Source organism: Nannobrachium achirus (genome assembly GCF_963921795.1).
Source record: "Nannobrachium achirus genome assembly, chromosome: 7".
In the NCBI taxonomy this organism is placed as follows: domain Eukaryota; kingdom Metazoa; phylum Chordata; class Actinopteri; order Myctophiformes; family Myctophidae; genus Nannobrachium; species Nannobrachium achirus.
The window spans coordinates 27,020,498-27,045,693 of NC_137816.1; the positions used below are offsets into that span (position 1 = coordinate 27,020,498).

The 25,196-nt window shown below is 42.0% G+C and overlaps 1 protein-coding gene across 1 annotated transcript; it reads right to left on the reverse strand.

Annotated features, from left to right (window-relative positions):
• Window positions 1-1,089: 1,089 nt before the first annotated feature.
• LOC308288673 (aggrecan core protein-like) lies at window positions 1,090-22,197 on the reverse strand (the record flags this gene model as incomplete). The annotated part of the gene is made up of 19 exons (XM_080730144.1): window positions 1,090-1,124; window positions 5,480-5,662; window positions 6,776-6,920; window positions 7,129-7,211; window positions 7,707-7,865; window positions 9,561-9,674; window positions 10,847-10,960; window positions 11,225-12,751; window positions 12,920-13,006; window positions 13,110-13,403; window positions 14,196-14,323; window positions 14,994-15,168; window positions 15,759-16,070; window positions 17,277-17,570; window positions 17,657-17,784; window positions 19,288-19,462; window positions 19,869-20,160; window positions 21,734-21,825; window positions 22,110-22,197. The coding sequence occupies 19 exons, from the start codon at window positions 22,195-22,197 to the stop codon at window positions 1,090-1,092; spliced, it is 4,425 nt and encodes a 1,474-aa protein (XP_080586270.1).
• Window positions 22,198-25,196: the final 2,999 nt, after the last annotated feature.

The window sequence follows — 25,196 nt, forward strand, 5'->3', positions numbered from 1 at the left end:
TAGTGTACCGACCGATTTGTGTGATGTTTGGATAAAATCTGTAGGAAAAAAAAGTAGTTGCAAAAATTGGCCTCCTTGTGGCATTAAAACAGGCAAGGTGTGTGTGAACTTTCACGACAAGCGGACGATGTTCATGATTTGAGGCATTTTGTTCAAAACAAGCCACTCCTGCAAACTTAAGATACCTCCTGGTGGCGCTATAACAGGCTGATGTGAAAAATGTGGGGCAGAGGTTCTGCTCTGGTATCAATCAAGTGTGTGTGCACAGTTTCATGTCGATCGGGCCAACAGTGCCAGAGATTAGCTGCTCACTGACGGATACGGACGGACGGACAGGGGTCAAAACATAGTTTTGGCCACGCTTTCGGCCTGGCGGAGAGAATTATGGTTCCATGACTTTCTGTCATTCGTAGCCTCTCCCAGTCTCCCTGCAGAACTCCACAACACTGTTTTTGACGGCTGTGGAACTAAACAGCAGTTTAGCACATGGCTCTTACATGCTTCGTAAATTAATCTTCAGTTGGGAACGGTTGAGAAGAGTTGGTTGCCAGTACATACCTCAACTCATCTACTAGTGTTACATTAAACTCCTTTCCCATTCAGTAATGTGAAAGCAATTTTTATTTTGTATTTTTTATTTAAAAGTAGTGTTGTATCACAGTCTGCCTGGTCATGGCAAGGCATCACTCATCAAATCAGCTGGGCTCTTTTCTAAAAGAGCTAAAAGAGCTGGTTAATGAATAGGGCTTATGTGATTGAATAACGGAATAGCATGTCTTAGGCCTACTCTATAATAGCAAAATTTGGTTTGAGAACAGTGGTTCTTAAAGTGGGGTCCATGCAGGGACCCTTAGAGTTCCTTGAGTGGATTCCAAATTCAAAATGGACCTTTACAGGTCTGTTACTCGGAGAGTTATGGCTGGTCCTCCTTGTGACTAAAATGTTTTATTATAATTTATTAGGTAGCCGAAGAGAGAAAGGACTGAGGCCTGGGGAAGGGAGGTGAAACGGTGCGGACCGTTTGAAAGGAAATGGTCAGTTTGAATGAGGGAGGGTGTGGTAGAGAGCTGTTAAAAGAACTCCTTTCAGTCACAGGGCAGAGCTGACGGCATCTGCAACCCACCCTGTTGGGCAAATAGAAATTTACCGTAATGTTATTATTCTTATGACTCAATGCTACAAACTATTTACACCGGCTGCAGCCTCAGAAACATTGAGCTCACTTTAGAGTGGGAAGGTGAAAGACACATTTGTTGCCTTCACCTGGAAGGTTTGGGTGGTGGCCCTCTGGGAATGAATGTGGGTGGGGTGATTGATCTGTGTCTATGTTTTGTTAGTTAAATAATTTGATCTAACCACTTAACACATTAAGACCTGAGGCCAATTCTAAAAATGCTGTTTTCTGAAAAACATCTCAACATATTTTGTTACAGGCAATCACAAGCAAATATTTGAGTTAAAATATTCTCTTTAAAAAGTACATGTATTCAAAGATTTGCACAAATGTTCACGATAAACAAATAGCAGCTCTACAAGCTCATAGCACAGTGCAAAGTGAGCTTGTAGATCTGCTATTTTTGAATAGCTCAAATATAAAATGACACAGATGCTTTCCTGGTTTTAATGGGTCCATTATAGTCCAAAAAGTCCAATACGGACATACATCCATATGACAAATAGCGAAGACAGCCGATCTGCTATTTTTGTTATTTTGACACATTTCTCCAATACTGACTTGCCCAAAATAGGGTTGAAGGAGTTGAAAGCGATTCAACAGGTTCACAGGCCCATGTTATTCCTGATTTATTTTGGCTGCATGTCATGTTGTGCACCGAAAATAACCGATCTACAAGCTAGTGATTGTAGATATAGACTATGTACACAACACTGGTAGGCAACTACTGTAAGTATAAATCACCCTTTAGATTCAAAGTACTGTAGATTCTAATAAAATAGCTAAGATAAATAGATAAACACATTGCCCATAGACGGAAATAATTTAAGTATTTTTATTTGGCATTCAGTGATATGTTTATAGAATTCAGTCACAAACATGAGGCACATTTGGGTATACTATGCAGAGCTTCATCACACGCAAGTTTGGTGTTGTGAAGTATAACAGAAAACTCAAGACAAGACAAAATAAATATACCTTTATATGGGAGGACAAATATTGCTGTTTCAGTCAGTAATTGTGGACCTGCCCCCAGCATAGACACACCAATGAAAAGAAACTGTGTGTTATCGCTGCAAATGTTTGTCACTGCATTGTCTGTTGAACTCCTCTGGTCTGCACACGTATTGTCCTAGGCTTACAGTAGTTGCATTTAAATATTCTAGTTAATTGTCAGACTTTGTAGTTCTGTTTTCCTGTAGTACATACATAATACAGCAGGTGGCATTATTTATTGTACTAGTTAAAGGGGAACTAGGCAAGTCTGTGTGTGTGTGTGTGTGTGTGTGTGTGTGTGTGTGTGTGTGTGTGTGTGTGTGTGTGTGTGTGTGTGTGTGTGTGTGTGTGTGTGTGTGTGTGTGTGTGTGTGTGTGTATACAAATACATTCCCCCCTCCCCTCTCTGACAGGCATAAACAGATGCTTTCATTGATTAGAGAGATCACTATCGAGCATTTGACACTTTTATGGCCCAATCGATTACCTCAGTGCACAACCCATTTAAAGTTCTCAGGGAGCAATTAAGAGCTCTGGCCGAGCTCCCCCCTCCCCTCACAGACTTTCATGTCCCTATATAATACAAGAGATGAATGTCAACATAAACAGTGGAACAGAACCAAAATACAGCCAGAGGGATGTGTCTTTCTGCAAGGAAACACCCCAGCACAATAATATAGTGACTGATGAAGGGAAATGACTGCTAAAAAAAATTATATACATATATATTAAGACTAGTCTTCAAGTTACCTAGTTTCCCTTTAAGAAGGCACAGCCTCCCTCATGTACAACAACGAGGCAAAGGAAATGCAAAAAAAAAAAGAAAAAAAATGTCAGAAAACAAACAGAGGCAACTCAATGAGTGCAAGAATGCTTAGGGAGATATTTTAGTTTTTCTGAGGTTACACACATTAAATAGTTAACACAATTACCGGTAGTTGATGAACCATAAGTTATTCTACACGTGTTCCACAGAAACACTATGCACTGCACAGCTTTGTGGTAGATTTTGACAACTCTACTGGACGCAATGATAACAACAAAAGGCTTAAACCATCCGACATGACAAACTGTAGTGTTAATAGCAACTGAACGTTTTTTTGCCCAAATTCATAAATACAGTAATTGACCCAACAGCGTTCTTGTAGATTTGACTGTATCTACAATTCAGCATCATTCCTTATCTTACAAACCCAATAAAAAAAAAAAAAAAAAAAAAAACCTACGTGTTTATCTATGGTTGGCTCAGTACAGTGCAGGATAATGCCTTCCCAGTGTGTCAAGCATAAATACCATCACTGTGTTTAATCAATAAATACATGAACGATGAGCATTCAAATTAAGCATTGTAACTAATTTAGAGCAGAGGCTATAATAGCAGACTATACTCTGCAACATCTAACAATTAAATAGTTTATCTCACTACTGGTTTGATGGTTGATTCCACACACCAAAAGAGCTTGTTGCTACTGTAGTCTTGCTTTGGTTAGTCTGGGTTTTGGTCTGGCTACCTCTGACCAGTTAAAGATATCCAACAGCCCTATACAAAACTATATATTTCATATCAAGTCTGTAGTAACTCATAATTGATTATTGGACATGCATTGCATAGAATCAAAACTGTTATATTGCATTTACTGGTTTATTTCTTTCACAGCTGAACATTAGGAAGAGAGAATCCTGCTTAGCCTTCACCATTATCCATATTCAACAGAAATTACAGACATTAAAGACGTGGCTATAAATACATACCCTGAACGGTCTAGTACCTTACTGGATACACCAGCTTTAGTCTTGGCACATGGTAAAGCAGGCACGCGCAGAGTGGGGAGGTTGTTTTTCTTATGGCCTGCCCAACATCTGTGACCCATATCAAGACAAACATTTGACAAAATAATTATAATTTCACATTCAATTTTATAATAACAAATTAAATGAGCTGGCTGCCATCAGTCAGTTTTAGTTTCACCTAATGCAGAGCTGTCAAGTTCCCTCCCACCTTGTTAACCTTGCAGCTTCAAACAACTTTATTTGAGACAGCCAGCAAGCATGTTAAGTTCCCTGTTCTACATTTCTTGTGTGAAATGGCATGAGGGACCCCCACAAAAAGACCACCCCAAAAATCGCCAAGCGCTATGCACACGCAGAAATGCCCTTTTGTGAGGTTTGAGCACCTTCCCACTCAGCACTGTTAAAGCACTCCCTTTAAATGCAACCCATGTGTATGTGGAATATTTATTTATAGATATGTCTGTGGCAAGGATCTAACCAGATGAGAGTGAAGATAGATGAGATGAATGTGTTTCAGCCCTCTGTGTTTAACTCCTCAAGGTTCATGACGTAGGTCAAAAAATATCCCAGCAATGACTCTAACAATCAACTAAACATTACGACAAAACATGACAAAGATAATACACTCTTGAGCAAATAGGAAATAATCATTTATTACTGCAATGATGGCGTGCTGTTCCTTCTGGTTCCGGTTGCTTTTGTCTTTTCTTCATGTGAGCTTGTCAATCTTTGAAACCTCCAATGTAAAATAAAAAATATATAAAATAGATTTTGTGTGCTGCATTGCAAATGTTCTTTTTAAATAACTATAAGTTTGCTTTTTCGCTGCTTAGTGGAGCTTGTAGCTGTTTGTGTTTGATTCTGTTTTACTTCTGGTCGCCGTCCGCTGGATTCTGTTGCTGGATGTGACTGCAGAGGGCAAAAGATTGTGAGCATCAATAAATATAAAGACTATCTACTCTACCTCTACTTTTAATTAACCCTATCATTCCCATTCTGGGTGTGTCATAATTAGCAGACAGTGGTCGAAAACAGGTAAACGTTTGGCAAAAACAGATAATGTACCAACTCACAACGCATCGACTATTTTAACAATTTCTTTCTTCATTTCTTTCCTCTTTTTCTTTTATTAAAGATTTGCTTTTGGGCTTTTATGCCTTTATTGCATAGGACAGTAGACTGACAGGAAATGGGGGGAGAGTCGGGGAGTGACATGCGGCAAAGGTCGTCCGGATCGTGAATCGAACCGGCGACGCCGCCAGGCATCAATGCCCATGTGGCAATGCCCATGTGGTATGCGCCTGGACCAGTAGGCCAGCGGGCGCCCCCTTTTTTCCTCTTTTTCATAATAATAAAAAAGGAATAGTTGACGAGGTTTCCACCTGACCGCAACAATGTTATACTTTCCGGGTAAATACCTCGCAAATGCAGAAATGTAAAGTGTTACCCATATGGCCTTTGTCAATATACTATAAAAGTAATAAAACTGACTCCTGTCTCTGCAGTATGTACTACTTACATTTGGTACATTCCACCTGGGGCTTTTCCCACTGTCCATCTGGTTTGCAGCGTATGACTGGTAGGTGGCGCTGTCTAAAGCCAGGGTTACACTGGTACCGGATGACAGAATGGACCGGGTAATGCCACTTCCTGCCTCCATACATGGCTGCATTCTCCAACACAGGCGGGCCACCGCACGAGACTGAGGGCAGGTGAGAACACAATTGAGATGTACAGTAGGCCTAATCAAACTAATGTACTACTAGTAAGACACCTCGGGGCGACATGCGAGGTCATCTGGCCAGTGATGTATATCGGATCAGTTACCCATATATGGAGACCCCTGCATGATAGTCAACAATGTTATGTCAAGACATTATATGGGCATTACCAAATATGGGCATTCCCAGATATGGGATCTCCATATATGGGCATAAAACGTATGTTAATTAGTAAAGCCAAGCAGGGCCTTGGTAAGTTAGGGGCCTGGGTTTGATGCCTGGGGATCTCCATGTATGGGCATAAGGATGTACCCTAACAGGGCATCATCTGGGAATGCCCATATACTGTATATGGACATTTTATTTATTTTATCCTTAATATTAACGTTTTCGGGGAAGGTAGGATGTAAATCAGAGTAAAGCAGGCTCTTGGGCCAGTTAGGTCCTGGGATTGATGACATTAGAAATCTCCATATATGTGCATAAAAGGGATTTTGTCTCTGGGGATGACCATATATGGATTTATTTTATTTTATCCTTTATTAATAATAATATGTATCCATATACATACAATATATGTTATGCCCATACATGGAGATCCCTATCTGAAACAGCCACAAAGATATGGGCCATGCCTTTGAGTCTTCATATACAACCAATCTGGGAACCCAGGTCAAAGAAAGGGCGACGCCCACTCGGTCTGTCTCTCGCGTAGCGACTCTGAGGCTGTCTCGAGAGATTATATACAACTGACTGTCAGATCTCAGTGACCTGGTGCTGGGAGATTTGTGTTAACGTTCCACAATATAGGGAGGTGTAAGACCGTTATGGCCTTTGAACACAAACAAGATAATCTTGAACGTCACTCCAAGCTTCACTGGGAGCCAGTGGAGAGAGACATGAACCGGTGGAAGTTGGGGATTTCCGCTTTAAAGTTTAGAATTTGTAATGGGGTCAAGCACTACCAGAACATTCCACCCCTGCCTGGCCGTGTGTGTGTGTGTGTGCGTGTGCGTGTGCGTGTGCGTGTGTGTGTGCGTGTGTGTGTGTGTGTGTGTGTGTGTGTGTGTGTGTGTGTGTGTGTGTATATATACCTGGTCCTTTCTTGCAGGTGAACGGCAGGTGATAGTTGCAAGGCACGTCGTTCCACTGGCCATTCTCATGCCAGATCATCACAGCACAATCCTCTCCTGAGTTGAAGTAGTTATCTGGCTGGTTGGGACGCCAGTTCACAAATTGCTGAGGGAGAAAGAGGCTTATCGTTGTCATTTTTTACCACGGGTAACGAAAGTGGTGCCAAGCTTCTAAATCATCTCAAAGATAATTAATAGGCTTATACGATTGAATATCTGTAATTAATGTAGTAGTTCACATACCATGGAACAACATACGTATAGCATATTATAGTTCATAAGTACTGTAGAGCTATCGTGCTAATCTGCCTTACCAGTGGTGTGCCATCTGTCCAGCGGAAATCATTCTCTACTGTCTTATCATTCAGTCCAATCCACTGGTAGTCCTGTGCATTTGCTTAAGGAAGAAATAAAGAAGTGAAAAGACTGTCTCCTCTTTTTCTCTCTCTCGCTCTCTCTCTCTCTCTCTCTCTCTCTCTCTCTCTCTCTCTCTCTCTCTCTCTCTCTCATCACTGTCAGGTTGAAACCTTGTATGTCCAAAACCAATTGCAGAAAAGAGAAAAAGAATAGGAACCTTCGTTCAAAATGGATCCACAGAGAGACTTGACCACTTTCAACCAGGTTTCCAGCTGTTTTGGGCATGTCGGTTATTTTAAAAAGAGTTCAAAGGTTTTCAGAAAGATTTAAAATATCTAAAAGCTCATAGATCTGCTTATAGATTGGCTGTTGTCGGTACTTTTATCTAACCCTGTCATACAACAAAGTTTAAAATAGGGCATCCATTTCTGGGGGGGGGTATAGAACATTTTATATGGAGAGATACCACGTTTCTGCCTGACAGCGACAAACAACAACATACAACAAACATGCAGTTTTTCTTTTTTTTCCTCACAGTTGACAAAGTGTTGCTCCTCTGGGGTGACGATGCTGACCAGATGGGCGTTCAGGTCCCTGCAGTGCTGCTCTGCCTCCAGCCAGGTCTCCCTCTGGGTCATGTGCAGGTAGCAGTTCCCCTGAAACTTAATCCAACCCCCCTCACACTGCTGCTCGTCTGCAGCCCGCACACATTTGTGAGAAAGATGGCCCAGATTTACCACAGAAAAGACAAGACAAAACAAAACAAACAAAAAAGCGAGTGCAAAGATATTGTCAGTTCCATTGATAGGTGGGATCAGCTATGATTAGGCCTATAATCCAGGGGTCTTCAACATTTTCAGGCCAAGGACCCCTTAGCTGAGAGAGAGATGAAGCAGGGAGCCCCACAACCTTTTTCATAGATTCCATATAGTTTCGTTGTTTGACAGCACGATCGACCATCAGTGTATTTTGGATTTATGTCAATTTGTGTTTTCAGATATTTAACCACTTGAACCGCCAATACTTAATAAACTTCACTCTGTACTTAGTCTGATCTTTCTCTCCTCTACACCAAAGCTCTTTGCCAAAAATAGCCGATCTACAAGCTCACAACGCCTCATGCTGCAAGGCATTGTGAGCTTGTAGATCGGCTATTTTTGACAAAAGTTCTCGGAATAAGGACACTAGGGTTCAAGTGGTTAATATAAAAAAATAAGAAAAAAGGTTTCTATCACATAACGATTTGGAGGACCCCCTGTAGTAACTCTGAGGACTCCCTAGGGGTCCCAGACCCCTGTTGAAGACCCCTGCTCTAATCTTTTCAATCCGCAATTACTTAAACACCCTCTTAATGGCATTAACATGACATCCTTGTGTCCCTATTCTGGGGGCAAACATTAAGGCAAAAGTAACAGATCTACAAGTTCACTCCTTGCGTTGTGAGCTTGTAGATCTGCTATTTTCCGGACAAAGACATTTAGTGTAGAGTGAAAATAGGAAGGGAACCTATTGTTGAGCCCTGGGAGACTCCAGTCAACTAAGTATTATAGGTGTTTTTTTTATGAGATATTGGTTGTGTAACTGCCTCTGACACTCACCTGATAATGTTTGACTTTCACTAGAGAGTGAAATGCAGATAGAGATGGGTTGTATGTATGACCAAAGCACTGTATCCTTTTGGTGAAAAGCCTTTATTCTCCTTTAAGATGATCTCACATGGATCATTCTGTTTGCTACGGTATGTACAGTACACAGTACAGTATTAGTGCTGAAGCTGTTTTTATGCTGCTGATACAGTGTTTGATATTGTTTACAACCCATAGTTGTTCTTTTGGCTAATTTGAGGTTCTTCTTTTTTTCTACTTGAAGAAACGTATATAGTCTAATATGAAGAAAGTAAAACAAATAATATAATACTTCACCTTTGTTGGGGTACACCGTTCTCAAGAGTAACGTGATTAGTTTATAATAATGTGGAGTTGTACAACAACTCTTCACTCCACTGTAATGTTGAAAGGTTTTTTTTTACTTGCACAGACAAAACTGACATCATAAACAAGTATTATCACAAAGCCACACAGCTTATTGTCTCTGTCGGGTGGAAACCTCATTTGTCCAAAACCAAAACTGTGACTTTTCAGGATGCAAATTCAAAAGTAGCAGATCTACAAACTCAAAACTTCGTGCCACGTTTCGAACTTGTGGATCTGCTACTTTCGCTGCTTTTTTTTGTGACACACACAAAAAGATAAAATATGTTGATAGGAGGTTTCTGCCCGACAGAAACATTATGCTATGTGCAACTGATGACTTGTTTAACAGTTGTTTTGTAGTTGTTGTTTTTGAGAGCTTGTTTGTTAGTGCTTATAAGCTGAAGCCGATCTCGTACCGATCTCACAGCGATCCCCTCCATAGCTCGGCAGGCATAAGCATTTGTAAGAGTCGCCGCTTTCCACACAGGTGGCTCCATTGGCACAAGGGTTGGAATGGCACACGTCTAACTCTGCAAAAAAGGGGTGGGTTGAGACTGTTGTCTCAGCGGAGGGGTGGGGCAGCAGGGGAGGTAGCTGGGCAGCATACTGTACCTGTACTGTTGATGATTTGAATACATAGGACCACAATGGAAACAAGCCCCCAGGAGTTTTTTTGTGTTATCCTTTTAGCCTTAATGTCTTATTGTACCACGTGCTGTTTACATTTCTGACTAATAAAGTATTCAATCAATCAAACCTCAGAACTGATGGAATCATGGTGACCAGGGCTGCTGCTGCAATGTTTGATCCTCACTAGGCTTACTGCAATCTATCACTCATCACACTGCACTATAATACAATACTATCATCTGTTTCTGTTTGTCTAGAGATGATAGTATTGGGCAGTGAATACTCTGCCATCGCCCAGCATTGGTATAGGGAACTCTGTTAAGCTGGGCACGCAAGCTCAAATCATAACACAATATGGAGTGCCTAATATCCACTTCCTATAAATGTATTGTTTGAGGTGGGTCAGCAAAATCACACCATTATTTATAATTGTCTTTGCCATTGCTGAAGTAAGTAAAAAATAAGATGATATTTGCAATAAGTTTAGAGTTTGATCCACAACAATTTGCAGCAGAATGTCAGTATTCAGATTCCATTCAGAGGAGAGTGCCCACAGGAAGAATGCCCAGGCTGTGGCAGGCATGCAGCTTAAGAGCACAGCAGACCAAAAACAACATATTCTGGAGACAGTTGTGATAATTGTGATATAGAGGTCCTAAAATGTCAGAGCAAGGCCCACACCATAACACTCAGCTTGGCTTAAGGACAAACAATTACCCAACAGACAGAATGAATAAGTGACAGGAAGCAACACACAAAACAAAACCGTGGTACAAAACACATGAAGACAGAAGAGAAAGGCAAAATAAATATTAGCAAGTCTGCAATATACAAAAAAGGAAAATATAATTTTCAAAGCACATCTCTAAAAGTAACTAAATGCAAGCTAGTTAACCTTACAGAATACAGACTATCGAGTCAACATGATGACAAATTAGCAAAAAGTGTTCTGTTACTGAATATTTATCAGGAAAGAATGAATTCAGTGGAGTTCAGACATGGAGATCAGAAAGGTTAAGATGAAGATTCCCTATTATCAGAGTGAAAATACAAATATGGCTTTGGGACTCACCATACTGGCACGTCTCTCCTCCTAATCCAGGAGGGCAATGACACAGACCAACTCCTCCCTCGACAGTGCATGAACCAACCCCGCATGGGTTAGGCTTACATGGGTTAGTGCCATCTATGGGTGCAAACAGGTGAAAAGTGAATGGTCAAACTCGTTGAATGCTTACTATATATCGTCCCTGACGGATGGAAACCTGGATTCAAAATCTAAAAAAGCACAAGTAGCAGATCTACAAGCTCGAAAGCGGCGCAAAGCTACTTTAAATTTTTTGTGTGACGCTGTAGTATGATAAAATCGCAAAAAGGTTAGAATGTGGAGGTTTCTGCCTGACAGCAACGATATAAAACATTGTCACATGGAACGGGTAGGAATACTTACCTTCCTCTGAAGCTGGCACCTCGGCAGTACCTGGCGTCGGTAGAGAGATTGCCGACGGCGTGGTAACAGCGTTCAGTGCTGCCGGGGCTGAGCCTGAGGTCCCATATGATCTGCTCGTAGTGTCCGTCATCTCAGCCAAAGCTACGTCTTGCCCTGTTGTGCTCGCGGTCAGCTCCATCTTGTCCGGTGAAGAGGACTGGGTAGTGAAGGGGAGATCTCCGGAGTGAGCCCCAGATGAGACCCCGCTACCTGCGGGTGCCTCACCACTGCCTGAGATGAAGGGCTCACCTAAGGTGCTTCCGTCTCCACTGTACTCCACTGAGCCCTGGCCAAGCTCCATGGAGACGGAAGTTGTCGTGGGCGTCACTGTCATGATGACCCCTCCGCTAAAGAATGTAACGCTGCCCTGATCTCCACTGGTAGAGGACTCAGATCCAGAGATTCCAGATCCGAGCCCAGAGGGATAGAATATGTTTCCAGATCCAGACACCGGCTCGTCGCTTCCCTGCCCGGAACCGTAGAGCAAAAACCCAGAGGCCTCCTGCTCTCCTGAAGATGGCTCTGTGAGGTCAGTGAGCCTTGGCACAATAAAAGTCACACCTGAGAAGAAACCAGAGCCACTCCCAGAGCCTGAGCCACTTGGGTCACCATGGATCATCCCTGATGCAGAACCTTCTCCAGAACCGCTAAGTTCCAGAAGGCCTCCCGCCTGCTCTTGCTCTTTGTGGCTAGGGGAGGAGGAGGACGTTACCTCCACCAGTTTGCCGTCTATCAAGAGGATCTGTCTGTCAGTACTGCCTAACTCTCCTGACTGCTCACTGGAACTTCCTGATCCTGAGGGATGGAACTGCTCACTTTCCCCAGAGCTGCTAGAGCCATCTGAGGAAGAGCTGCTAGAGACATCTGAGGAAGAGCCACTCTCTTCAGACCTGAAACCAGATCCACTTGCAGATCCCGACAAATCCCCACTACCACTGAACATCCCAGAGCCCATTCCAGAGGTGAAGGTGAAAACTCCAGCGCTTCCTTCTCCAGCTTCTTGGGGTTTTCCTGAACCGGATTCCTCTCCAGACAGAATGCTGTGACTTCCAGAGAAAACTACAGTGATCCCAGAGCCCTCTCCACTTAACCCTGATCCAGACAGTTCATCACCGCTGACCGTTGTCGCTCCACTGGGCAGCTCAGCACTCCCACTGCCAAACAGGTCTCCTGACGCAGACAGGTCTCCTGACGCAGACAGGTCTCCAGACCCAGACAGGTCTCCAGACACAGACAGGTCTCCAGACCCAGACAGGTCTCCAGACCCAGACAGGTCTCCAGACCCAGACAGGTCCCCAGAGCCTGGTAGGGACCCAGACCCAGAAATGTCCCCAGATCCAGGCTGGTGTCCAGACCCAGACTGGGCACCAGATCCAGACAGGTCTCCAGAGTGGTCCGCAGAGGTCCAAGACCCGGAAATGAAGTCAGCTGAACCCGAACCAGAGCCTGAGGTCTCCACAGCTATGGGAGAAACAATTATGGGCGGAACTATAGAGACATACAAAGAGATGAACATGGAAGAACATTTAAACAGAGGTGAAAGGGAAAGAGAGACATGAAAAAACAAAACAAAGATAAGTAAGCCACCAATGGAATATGAACTTCATGATCTTTTGTTGAAATATTAACATTAATCATTAGAAGAATATGGCTTACCAGGCCTTAACAGATCAGTTATTGATGTTAGGTTAACCAAAGCCTCCTGGATTTCTGTGATGTTCAATCCAATATATTCAATATCCTCTGCAAGAACAAGTACACTTACTACTTGCACCTCATGTAAGTAGAAGATGATACAGCAATGATTCCTTTTAAGCAGGGTAACACATAACAATGCAATGCTTACTTTTGATACAATAGGCATCATATCTGGCGTACAGGTCCGGATGCCCAGTCTGGTTAGAATGGGCATACACTGTGTATATTCCTGCCTTCCCTGCCCCACACTTTGCTCTGGGTTTTTTGATAGGATAACGGACACTACGATCCAAGAGCCACCCAGCACGGCACTTATCAAAGCCCAGTTTCCAGGCGGCGTAGAGCTCCCCGGTGGAGGCCAGGGTAGCGTTCTGATCCTGACAATGGGAATGAGCCTCATCATAGGTGAAGCCTTCACTTGAGCCAACGTGGAAAACGTCACCTAAGGATTAGATGGAAGAGAGTTGTCACTTGTCAGCATTGTTAATTGATTGATTGAATACTTTATTAACAGTTTGCAAAAGGTACAGAGGTACAGTTACCTGTATACAATAAAGCTAAGGATAACACAAAAAGCCCAGAGGGCTTGTTTCCATTGTGGTCCTGTGTATTCAATTCATCAAGACATATAAAGACATACATACATACAAGAAATCATCAATAAGAGGAGCAAAAGTATATTTACAGAAAAACTATTGGGGTAATTCTATTGACAAGCTAGAAAACTTGTATAGGTCCAATTGCAAATTGCAGACAGGTGCTCTTTTATTGCGGTTTTGAAGGAGGGTATAAGGAAGGAGTCACACTTTATGGTGGCTATTGGTAGGGTATTCCACATTTTGGTGGCCTAACAGTAGAATGAATTCAGGTAGCCTGAAGGTAGCATCTACTTTAACAATACATTTTAAATGAAATAATTTGAAAATACAACTAACTTTAATTATACAAAAAGAACACTACTTTGGCAGGCCTGAAGTGGGCTATTATGTAAAAGTGGCTTGAGCAAGTCTTGCAAGGCTGTTGCCTCCATCAATGTGTGATTAACGTACATTGTTAAACTCTTTAGAGGTTACCGCAAAGATACCCGCAATTATTGTTATGGTGCAATTTACTATGAGTAAATTCTTACTTGCCTACAGGTATGCGTCAGACTGAAAGCATACTAGGCTAATAGTAGAAATATTAGGAAATACTATAAAAATGCAGACAATTTACTTGAGGTGAATGCTCTCACCTCTGAGCCCGTCAACATAGCAGTAGACATCATAGCGCTCCTCTGCTGGCCTCAAGCCATAGGACCTGACTCCAGGCCGATCTCCCAGGTCTCCAGCACACTTCTCTCGAGGATTAACAATAGGATACCTGAGCAAGGACAAATAATTATTAAAAAAACAATAGAATATTTTTAAATAAATATTTTTCAAGCATCCGTGCAGTAGGGCATTCACGAATAGTGATTTTTAGTAATTATTCGACCTCAAAGTATTTGAATTGTCGAATATTCGACAGGACTGGCCAAACTGTCAAATATTAAGTAAGCAAGAGGCGTTGTGAGCATGTAGATCGGCCATTTTCACAATATTTATCTGCGGAACCGAGTCACATTAAATGTAATACCTACAATTCCAAGTGCTTGTCAGGGGGGGACCCCAGTTCAAATATGTCTATTTTGGGGGTCACAGCCTAAAAAGGTTTGAGAACCCCTGGTATAGAGCATTAACAAATTCATCCACCAGGGGCATTGACAACTCATTCTTATGACTTCCTATCTAGCCAAGTTTTATAAACTAAGAAAATAAGCGAATATTCGACTTCGGTGAACAACGTCGAATAGCGACTTTGAGATTCGAATATTCTAATATTTGGTGAATGCCCTACCGTGCAGTAGTGCAGTTCATCACAGAACCACTATCTGACTTTCATTAGGCTACGGACCAAGGGTCTGAGGCCAAATACATATCAATTTGGGGGTCCTTGACAAAAAACAGTTTGAGAACCACTGATTTAAACAACTCCTCTGATCCAGCCTTACCTGACAGTTTGGTCCATTATCCACCCTGCATCACACCGGTGGAACCCAGCTTCATATGCTGCCTGCAGTTGCTCTGGGGAAGCCATGGCGGCCCCTATGCTGTGGCATGCTAGTTGGGCTTCAATGAAGGTGAATGCATAGCGACCAGAGCCTGCACGGTAATGGAACACTGCACCTACAGTATATGGAAATGAGAAAGATTGTCTGGTTTCTGTTGGTAATCTTTTTCTTTCTTCTCTGTTATAGTAATACTGATGGTCAATGAACATGCTAAGCATGGTAATTCAAAATAATAATTAAGAACTAGGGGGGGGGGGGAAGCAGTTTCTGGGAACTGTGTGGACATACAGTTTAGTAGGATTAGCTTTTGAGTAGTAAAAGCATAAATACTGTACATACAGTAGATTAGAAATGGAAGTTGAGCGGAAGTTGTTGCAAAGTAGGCTATAAAACATTTGAACAGTATGTCATTTTACATTGAAGAGATAACATTTGCACAGTATATAATTTTACATTGAACATCTACAGTACACCAAATATCCCACTTGAACTAGGGTTCAAGATTAAAGGGTGAACGGAGTTCCTACTCCTACCTATCATGTATGTTAGTGTCACAAAGAAAGGTTATGTTAGAGTCACAAACAAGTGGGAATAATAATAATAATAAAGATGGAAAATGTGAGAGCTCACTTCCAGCCAGCCTACTAATTCAATATTTCAATGATCCTGATAATTCATAGAATATTGTCCATTAGGCCTACTGACCTGTTGGAGAAATCACAAACATTTTGTTTCGTCCTCTGCCTAAGTCTGTTCTGGCAGTGACTCCCTCTATCACCTCGGTAATGATCTCTGTGACACTTGGAGGTTGAGGCAAGGGCAGCTCCGTAGGGCTCTGTGTGTAGGTGATGTCCACACCAGTGGGTCGCTGAGTGAACAGTTCTCCAGCCACCTCACTCTCTGTGGTTGTCTTCCAGAAAAAGACCCCTGGAGTCTTTGTGACTGTGGAAACGCTTAGTACGCCACCTTCTGTTTCTATCCCTGAGCCGTCTTCACCGGGAGAGGGCTCGGCCAGCTCTGGGTAAGACACGGGAAGACAGGCAAAGTAAAAGTTAACTTTACGGACAACTTTGTTTTTTTTACAACAAGGGTTCATATTTTAGATTGCAATTAGAGAAAAGAAAAGATGAGTGTTAAAATGTTTTCATTTACTGTTTTCTATTGTTTTAGCGATTTTAGTATTTTGATTTCAGTGGGTGGGGCCATGCGTACAACTGGCCAAATATGTATTTTTAGACACAATAAGCCGGCAATTTCTTTGTTACTATTTACACCAGCCCCCATATGTCACATCTACCCTTGAAAGATTCCGGTGCATCTTGGGAATGGGCTTCTAAAAAGACATTATTTAGCCACTTGCATGACACTCATCTTTTCTTTTCTCTTATGACTAACTAAAATATGAACCCTTGTTGTAAAAAAAACAAAGTTGTCCTTTAAGGGCCTTCTATACAAAGCACTAGAATTATAACTATTAAGATATTGTTTTAACATTACACTATATAGCACTATACACTATACAGTAACATAGATCTAAGACCGTTACTCTGCACACGACTTTGGATTAGAGTCTGTTCCTTTATTTTATAATACAGTATCTTCAGGAATGGTCAAAATGTCCAGCATCTCTTTAATGGAAATGTTCAGATACTTGGTTGCTATACCGTGCAGTGCATCGAAAATAGTAGATTTACAAGCTTAAAATGCTTTGCAGCGTGACGCATTGTGAGCTTGTAGATACTATTTTCGGTCATCCAGGCACAACTAAGCAGTGGTGGAAAAAGTACTCAAATCCTTTACTTAAGTAATCAAAATTGCAATGTAAAATGACTGTTACAAGTAAAAGTCTGGTAATCAAAATGTGCAGTACTTTGAGTGAAAGTACAAAGGTATTGGCATCAAAATATACTTTTGATACTTAGGTAAATATTTTTGATTTAAGTATCAAGAGTAAAAGCACTCAGTATGCACAATGTCCGGTTTCACAAGTTATCATATATGTCTTAAAAAAACGTTTTGAAAATGTATAGCAGATCTACAGCACACAACACTTGTAGATCGTCTATTTTATTAATATTTGCCTCTGAGATGTAGTCGGGTAGAAGTAAAAGTATAGAAAATTGGAAATACTCCAGTATAGTAAAAGTGCCTCAAAGTTACAGTAAATGTACTTAGTTACTTTCCACCACTGCAACTAAGTCTAACTCAGGCTTAAGGACCTACCTGTGTAGCAGAAGGCGTCATAGCGAGACTCAGGAAGCGGGTATCCTGTTTGGTTGGTATGGCGGTAAACAGTGCGTACCCCCAGCAGCCCCCCTCCACACTGCGGCCGACGGATATTGATGGGGTAGCGGACACTCCCGTCTCCCAGCCAGCCTGCATTGCACACATCCATACCACTCTGCCAGGCCAGGTAGAGCTGGCCCGTAGTGGCCAACTGGGCTCCCTGCTTGGAGCAATCTTCCACAGCTTCAGCATAGGTGAACTTGGTAGCAGACGCACTGTAGAAAACCCTGCCTACACATTGTGAGAAGGTTAGAATAAATCCTGTGACAATGTGAGTGCTTTCACAAATGGGAGAGGTTTCACGGAGTTGTCTTTACCCGTCATCTTCTCAGCGAAACAGTACACGTCGAAAGTCTCGTTTTCTTCTCTCACGCCGTATGTCCTGACCCCAGGGAGATCGTCTTTGTCGCCAAAGCAGTTCTCACGTGGATCGTGGATTGGATACCTTGGATTCATAGTATTTAAAATTGAGTATCTGTAATTGTTAAAACCAGGCTGGACCTTACGGGGTGCAGCGTAACTACGTACGTCAACCCAAGCATCTCTGTTCTGGGTAATAGTGGGTAGGCCGATGTCATAATAGTCAAACATTCTATGAAAATAGCACAGCTATTACTCACAAATCACAATGCATCTCAAAGGATTTGGTGTAGAGGGAAAAGAATTGAGTACAGACCCCTGGGGGACCCTGGTCAATGAAGTACTTAGTATATAGTTGTCAGGCATAAGCCTCTTCTCTCCAGTGCAGATGTAATACCAGGTCAGGTGTGACTAATAATGAACATGACTTTGCTGTTTGAGGGCTTAAGAAACCTTGACCCAGACATGTCGCAGGCTGCAATAAAAAAATATTAAAGTTGATGCGTGTGCTGGCCAATCTTTCTTTAGTAACTGCAATCTGCTAACCATAGCAATTTAGACACAGAAATGTGACAAAGAGCGGCTGTGTCCCAAAGACCAGACTGATGCAATGGAAAGAAATGCAACAAAAAAACTAAGCTGTGCTACAGAAAGTATTTCTATTTATTCATGGAATAATAAGGAAAGCAGGGAATAAGAGTGCTACTTTTGAGTGTCCAGGAGTGTTTTACGACTTAAAGCTGCACTATGTAACTTTCCTCTTCTACCCCGGATTTGAACACTGTTTCCTGCGCAAGTGCTGGCATGTTTACCATTGAGCTAACAGAGCCTGCCTGCTAGCTCAGGGGATTGAATCTTGACCATCGGGTCAAAATTTTAGTCAGATCCTATGTCTAGGTGAGACATGACCTTTGACACGATTTAAATATCTCAATAGCAGAGCAGGGAGACAAAATACAACCACCCCAATTGCATAGTATGAGTCACACTAACAGACTCCCTTTTATGCCCATATATGCAGTTCCCTGATGTCATCAATATTATGCCCATATCTCACAGGACTTCATATGGGAATGCCCACATATGGAGGCCACATCGGCCACATATCACACTAACAGAATCCATATATGGCAAAGACAGATGGCCAAGACAGCCCATATCTGTGTGACTGGTTCTACAGACAGGGATCTCCATGTATGGGCATAAAAGGGTATGATGTCAGATGTCATATACATCATAGGACTTTTACATAACGAATAACTGAGTAAGCATGTTTGGGCTCTCACAGCATATCTCCATATAGAGTACATGGATCTCCATATATGGGTACCTGGGTTCTCCATATATGGGTAACTGGTCCGATATACATCACTGGTCAGGGCGAGGTTGCATGTCGCCATGAGGCGTCTTACTAGTATTGTATTAACATACTCTATACCCTACAGATTGGACAAAATTACATTTTATTAATTAAAAATAAGTTACATTGTGCCACTTTAAAGTGCTTATAGCCTTATTGGTTATTATCATACTGTATCATACCTTATCCCTGGAAAGGACCACAGGATAGTTCTTCAGAAAAACTGACCTTACTGTTTGATCTGACAGCCAACCAGCATCACACTGGTGGAATCCGTCTTCAAAGGCAGCTTGGAGCTGTTCTGGTGTAGCAACCACAGCACTGTTCTGGAGGCATGCTGCCTTGGCTTTCTCAAAGGTCAAGCTGTAGCGGGAGCTGATGGCCCGATAGTGGAACACAATGCCTGAAAATATTAATAAATTAGCCACTTTAACCTCATTGTGTACCTACAGTAGCCTACTTCAGTTGACCGGTGTCCAGAGGGATGCGGTCTATACTTACTATACCACATCTCCTTGGCAGAAATAAACAATCTACAAGCTCACAGTGTTCAGAAATGTTCTGAATGCTAACATGCTGTGAGCTTGTCGACAAGCTATTTTTGATAGCCCAAAGTATAAATTAGGGTTAAAGTTGTTAAACTGATGCTTTATTAAGTAATTTTCCATCGTGGAACCCCCAAAAAGACCCCTGGGGGTCCCCGGACCCCACCTTGAGAAACACTGCTCTACTATGCAGATTGGTTGAATCACACATTATTTATAAAATAAATAAGTCTTATATTTTAGCGTGAAACTGAATAGATATACCTTGAACCTGCACAAGGACATTGTCTTGGCTGTCCTCGATGCCATGTTGGACCTCACAGCGGTAGTGTCCAGTGTCATTGGAGCGGAGCTCCGTTATCTTGATGCTAGCATCAGTTGCTGTGACGGGGTAGCCCACCATGTGCACCCTGTCCAGGTAGTTCTCATCCACACGCACACGTCCCTCCAGGGCCACAAGGACGGTTCTGACTTTGTCCTTGGTAATGTGGCTCCATTTGATGCGGTGGGCGAGAGGAGGAATGGTGGGTGCTCCTGGGTCGGGCACGGTGTGATCCTGTAGGTTGCGAGCATAATTGTCACATTCTTGCCAACTCGATTCAAGCAATTTTAAACATCAACAGAAAGTGACAAAAACTCATATCAAACCACTACAGAAAATATACTGCTGGAAACATGCTGGATTTGCAAGCAGAACAGGATATTGTAGCAAAAGGATACTGTTGCACAAGAATACATATATAGGATAACGTCCCAGGCAATTTGACTGGCCTCGATTCTTAGCCCATGTTATTGTTTACATTTATGGTTGTGAGACACATACTGTATAATAATGGCCTACTGACTTAGCAAGAGATCATATGTGATATATTGTTCTGTCCTAGTGCAAAACTGTGGTCAAGATTAAAAATGTGGATTAATGTGTTATGTAATCTTTTGTTATTATAAGATTATTGTCTCCGCCAGGCCGAAGGTATGGGGAGACTATGTTTTGCACCCTGTCCATCCGTCCGTCTGTCCGTGCGTGCGTCCGTCCGTCCGTCCGTGCGTCCGTCCGTCCGTCCGTCCGTCTGTCTGTTACCAGCTACCGGTAATCTCCGGCACCGTTGCCCCATTCGCTGTGCACACACACTCCCTGGATGCCAATTCAGAACCTCTGCCCCACATTTTTCACGTGGGCCTGTTCTAGCGCCATCATGAGGACGATTTTTGCAGTCCTAAGGATTTTGTCCATAAATTGTGTAAATCGGTACACAATATCTCTATAGTCATGTTATCAATACCTGTCCGGTATTTCATACTCCATCCTAATTGGCTAACATTGGCTTCCAAAGTTTGCAGGATTGGTCCGTTTTGAACAAATCATGTTGAGATACGTTAGATTTTGCACACACATTCCCACTAGGTCGAGGAACAAATGCCACCCTTTTCACATTACCCTGTTATAGCGCCACCAGCAGGTCGACTTTTGTAAAACAATTTTTTGGAACAAAATGCCTCGAATCAAGAATTCAGCATCCGATTGCCGTTAAAGGCATAAGAAGACATGGCACCCTTTTCACATTGGTCTATTATAGCGCGATTTTCCACACGATTTTTGTAACCCATTTTTCACCCAGTGCCAATTGCCTAAACTGTAATCCTTGGCGCTACTCTCCCTCTGCCAACCTGGGGAGAGCCCCAAAATGAGCCAAGGCTTTCTTCAATGCATGAGAAGTGAGCAAGCCGCTTCTCATCACCTGCTGACAGGGGGGGCGTTCATCCGGTAGGACGTAGCGCATGGAAGGAACACGTTATTCCAACCAGTTCCTTTCCACTCCATCAGGCGCCCCGGCTGGCCAGGGGGAAACAGTATAGATACCAGGATTACTGCTTATTTTTGTGAGGGTACCTAGCCTAGGGGAATGGGGAGAACATGCAAAGTCCTATAGAAAGGCTCTTTCGCCAACCCCATCTAGGGTATGGGCACTGATGACGCGGAGGAGAGAACACACCCACAGTGTCCCCAGCGGGAATCGTGAGACGTCAGCACTACCGACTGTGTCAGTGTTGTAAATGAAAGAATTGACAAAAGTCTCTGTCGTATCCAAAAACCCACCGATCCTTATTATATTGACTTGTAGACGTACCTGGAAATAGCATGGTAACACCAAGGTACCTCCCAGTAAGGGGCGCTGGGGTTGGTCCAGAGGAATGCTCACACTTAGCACATCTTCAGGGTCTGGAAAACATATATTTTCTTTTAATATGTAACAGCAAAACAGTTATATTGCTTGCTATATTAATGTATTACTACTATATGCGAATACATATATATATATATATATATATATATATATATATATATTATTTTTTTTATTCAGAAATATACGCTCACAACACACTGCCGCGTGTTGTGAGCTTAACAATTTTCCCTATTTAAAAAAAAAAATAAGGCTTAAATGGTTAAATGCTTCTTCATGCTTAGTTTTGGCCACAACAATGTACACACTTACCCACACTTACCAAAAAAGGCTTGATCCTCATACATATAATCAAATGTGGCTGAGATGACATGCAGGCCCATACACAGCCATACAAAGCTCTTGCTCATGTTTTACCTGAAAGTAAAAAAAAAATGAATAATTATAATTATAAATTGAATTAATTGATTAATTAATAAAAAATCCTCTTCTACTAATTGAACATTTTGATGACGTGCATTGGAAAATCCTCAGCGTTGATTATCTCGAGGTTAAATTAACACGGAGGATATTTTCTGTATAACATCAGTATAATTACTGTAAATTTGAGACATTTGTAATTAGATGAACTATTAATTCCATAGGTGTCAGTGTCTAGTCTACACAGAACATATTACATAGTGTACACATAACCGACATTGTGTTGAATTTGTTTTGTTTGACACTTCACTTAGTAACACAGTAAGTAGACAGTTATGACTTTGTGCACATGCAGGCCTAGATGATTATTCGTATTCCATGAGCTGTAACAGACTTTCTCACAGGGAACAAAGACTTCCAGTTATTTCAAAAGGGATTTTTTTTTTCCATTATTCCATTTACATGTCTGAGTAACAAGTTCCCACTCCTCCCTACTCCTCCCGTAAACTCTCTGTGGGTGCGTGTGAGCGTGCACGCGTGCATGCACATGCACATGTGTGTGTGCCGCGTGCAGGGGCGTCACACCAAATTCTGGGCCCTGGGTACAAGGATTCACTGTGGGGCCCCCATGAATGTTAACTATTGAAAAATAGCAGATATACAAGCTCACAGCGCGGCACCGAGTGCCGCGCTGCGAGCTTGTAGATCTGCTATTTTTGAAAAATCGTGAAAACGTGTGCCAAGAAACCTATCTTTCCATGTCAGTGATGCTCAAACTTTTTCATGTGAAGGATCCCCCATCTCAAAATATTTAGTTCCAGGGACCCCCCAGAAGCAAATTTTGAGTTACAAATGTTCACTTAAAAAATACATATATTAAAAGATTTGCGCACAGTTTCAGGACTTTTCAAAAATAGCAGATCTACAAGCTCGCAGCGCGGCACTCGGTGCCGCGCTGTGAGCTTGTATATTTGCTATTTTTCAATAGCTAAAGTTACTAGGGCCCCTCCACCTTGGGCCCTGGTAACTCAGTCCCACTTTCCTACCCCTGGTGACGCCCCTGGCCGCGTGCGTCCATGTCAACAAACACCTGCATTAGAGGAGGTATGTCCACCATGGTAGAGCATACTGTAACAGTACAACCTGACCTACATGTAATCTGCAGATACCTCTGTAGACCAGAGCTCTGCATCCTTTTGGGCATGAAATGATTTTATTTTCTTGATAGTCAGCGTGCCATATCAACATTACATTTAATTATGACACCACATCAAAATAAAATGAAAATACTGTTTCTTATTGTCCATAAATGTAACTTTCTTTTTTTTTTCGCTTTGGAAAATGTTCATTAGAGTTCAGAGAACTCATGTTGAATTATTTGCAGGATGTAATGTATTTTTATACAGACGTGAGGGAACTTAATTTTTGTTGTTGTAATATTTAATTTTAAACAAAAAAAAGCCTCTCTATCACAGTTAAGCCATTGTGCCAGTGATCACCCTCCCCCGTGCCAATGTTGGCACCCGTGCCTAAGGTTGCCTACCCCTGCTTTAGACATACTGTAGAGCTGTGGTTGGTTGTCAAACATTCTTTAGTGGTGTACTCCCACTAAAAGTACCCCCTTCACCAGCACAAAACATTCTTCCTGATACTGATTAATTTTGTTTCTGTCTTAGCTTTTTTTCCCACACTTTGCTATTTTTCTTTCCTTTTCTTAACCCATTTAAGACCTGAGGCCGATTCTACAAATGCCTTCCAAACCAGTAGTTGTGGTACTTTTTCATGCCAAGGACCCCCAAATTGATATATATTTAACAGATTTTTTATATTTTTTATGTGGGATAACGGTTCATAACTAATGTCAGACAAAATAATCAACCAGAAACTTTCTATACCCCTGGGAGCAGTCCAAAGTAGCCTTAGAGGTAGGCTATACGAATACCAGAGAGTCGCCGGAAAACACACTCAACCTGGGCTGATGGTTTATGCCGTTTGATTGATTGATTGAGGTATTTATTAGAAGTTTTGGATAGGACAAGGTAGAGTTTCATGACAGTACAGTTCACAATACACCTTACTAAAGGAAACTCGGGTAAGGCAAGGCTTATTTGTTGTTTTCCATTGAGATCCTTAAATTAATATCCATACCTCTGTAAACTATGCCTAAACTGTTAAACCTAACTTTATTCCTAACCTTAACCTCAGTAAAACGGTGCCAAAACCTAACCCTATTCCTATAACCTCAGAAAGATATGCTTAATCCTAAAGTCTCGTGAGTCTCGTGAGTATCTTTTCCGGCGACTCTGGTATACTGGTAGGCTGTACCCCATAAACACTGCTGTACAACATGTCTAAACTCCACAACACATTGTTTAGTTACATTGAAAAACATTTACAAAAACAATTACATTGGATACTGGAGTCTGTGTAATCTCCAATATAGCACAATAAGCAAGTGACAGTGAGTGACATTCAAGACGATGAATCAAGTGACAGATTAAAGCATCCTGTGATAGGCTATTATGCCACAGTATACTGCAGGAAAAACGTGTGATCATGAACATATTGGTTCAAAGAGAAATCGTGATGATGACATTGCAGGTGTGATCAGGAAGAACACATTTCCAAGCTGGATGCTATCCTGGCATAACCTCTGAGAGCAGAGAATCCTTCTGGCGCTTTTCACAGATTCTACAGGCTACTGCAACCTGTCCCGAACTGACCCGAGCAAATACAACATGGGTCCTCTTCAGCTTCATGACTACTGCTCGCCTACGGTTGTACTTCACTCTATTACTATCAATATATTACACATATTCTTGGTTTCTTCACCACTTAAACCCTACTAACAGAAGCACTGTGAAGAAAGAAATTTCTTTTTTCTAAGTGTTTCAAGGGAGTGGTCTTTTAGGCTAAAACGTGTTTTGAGATCATTAGCAGTTCACTTAAGTGCGAGTGGTGGAAGGGGTACACTCCACACTGTGTCCAT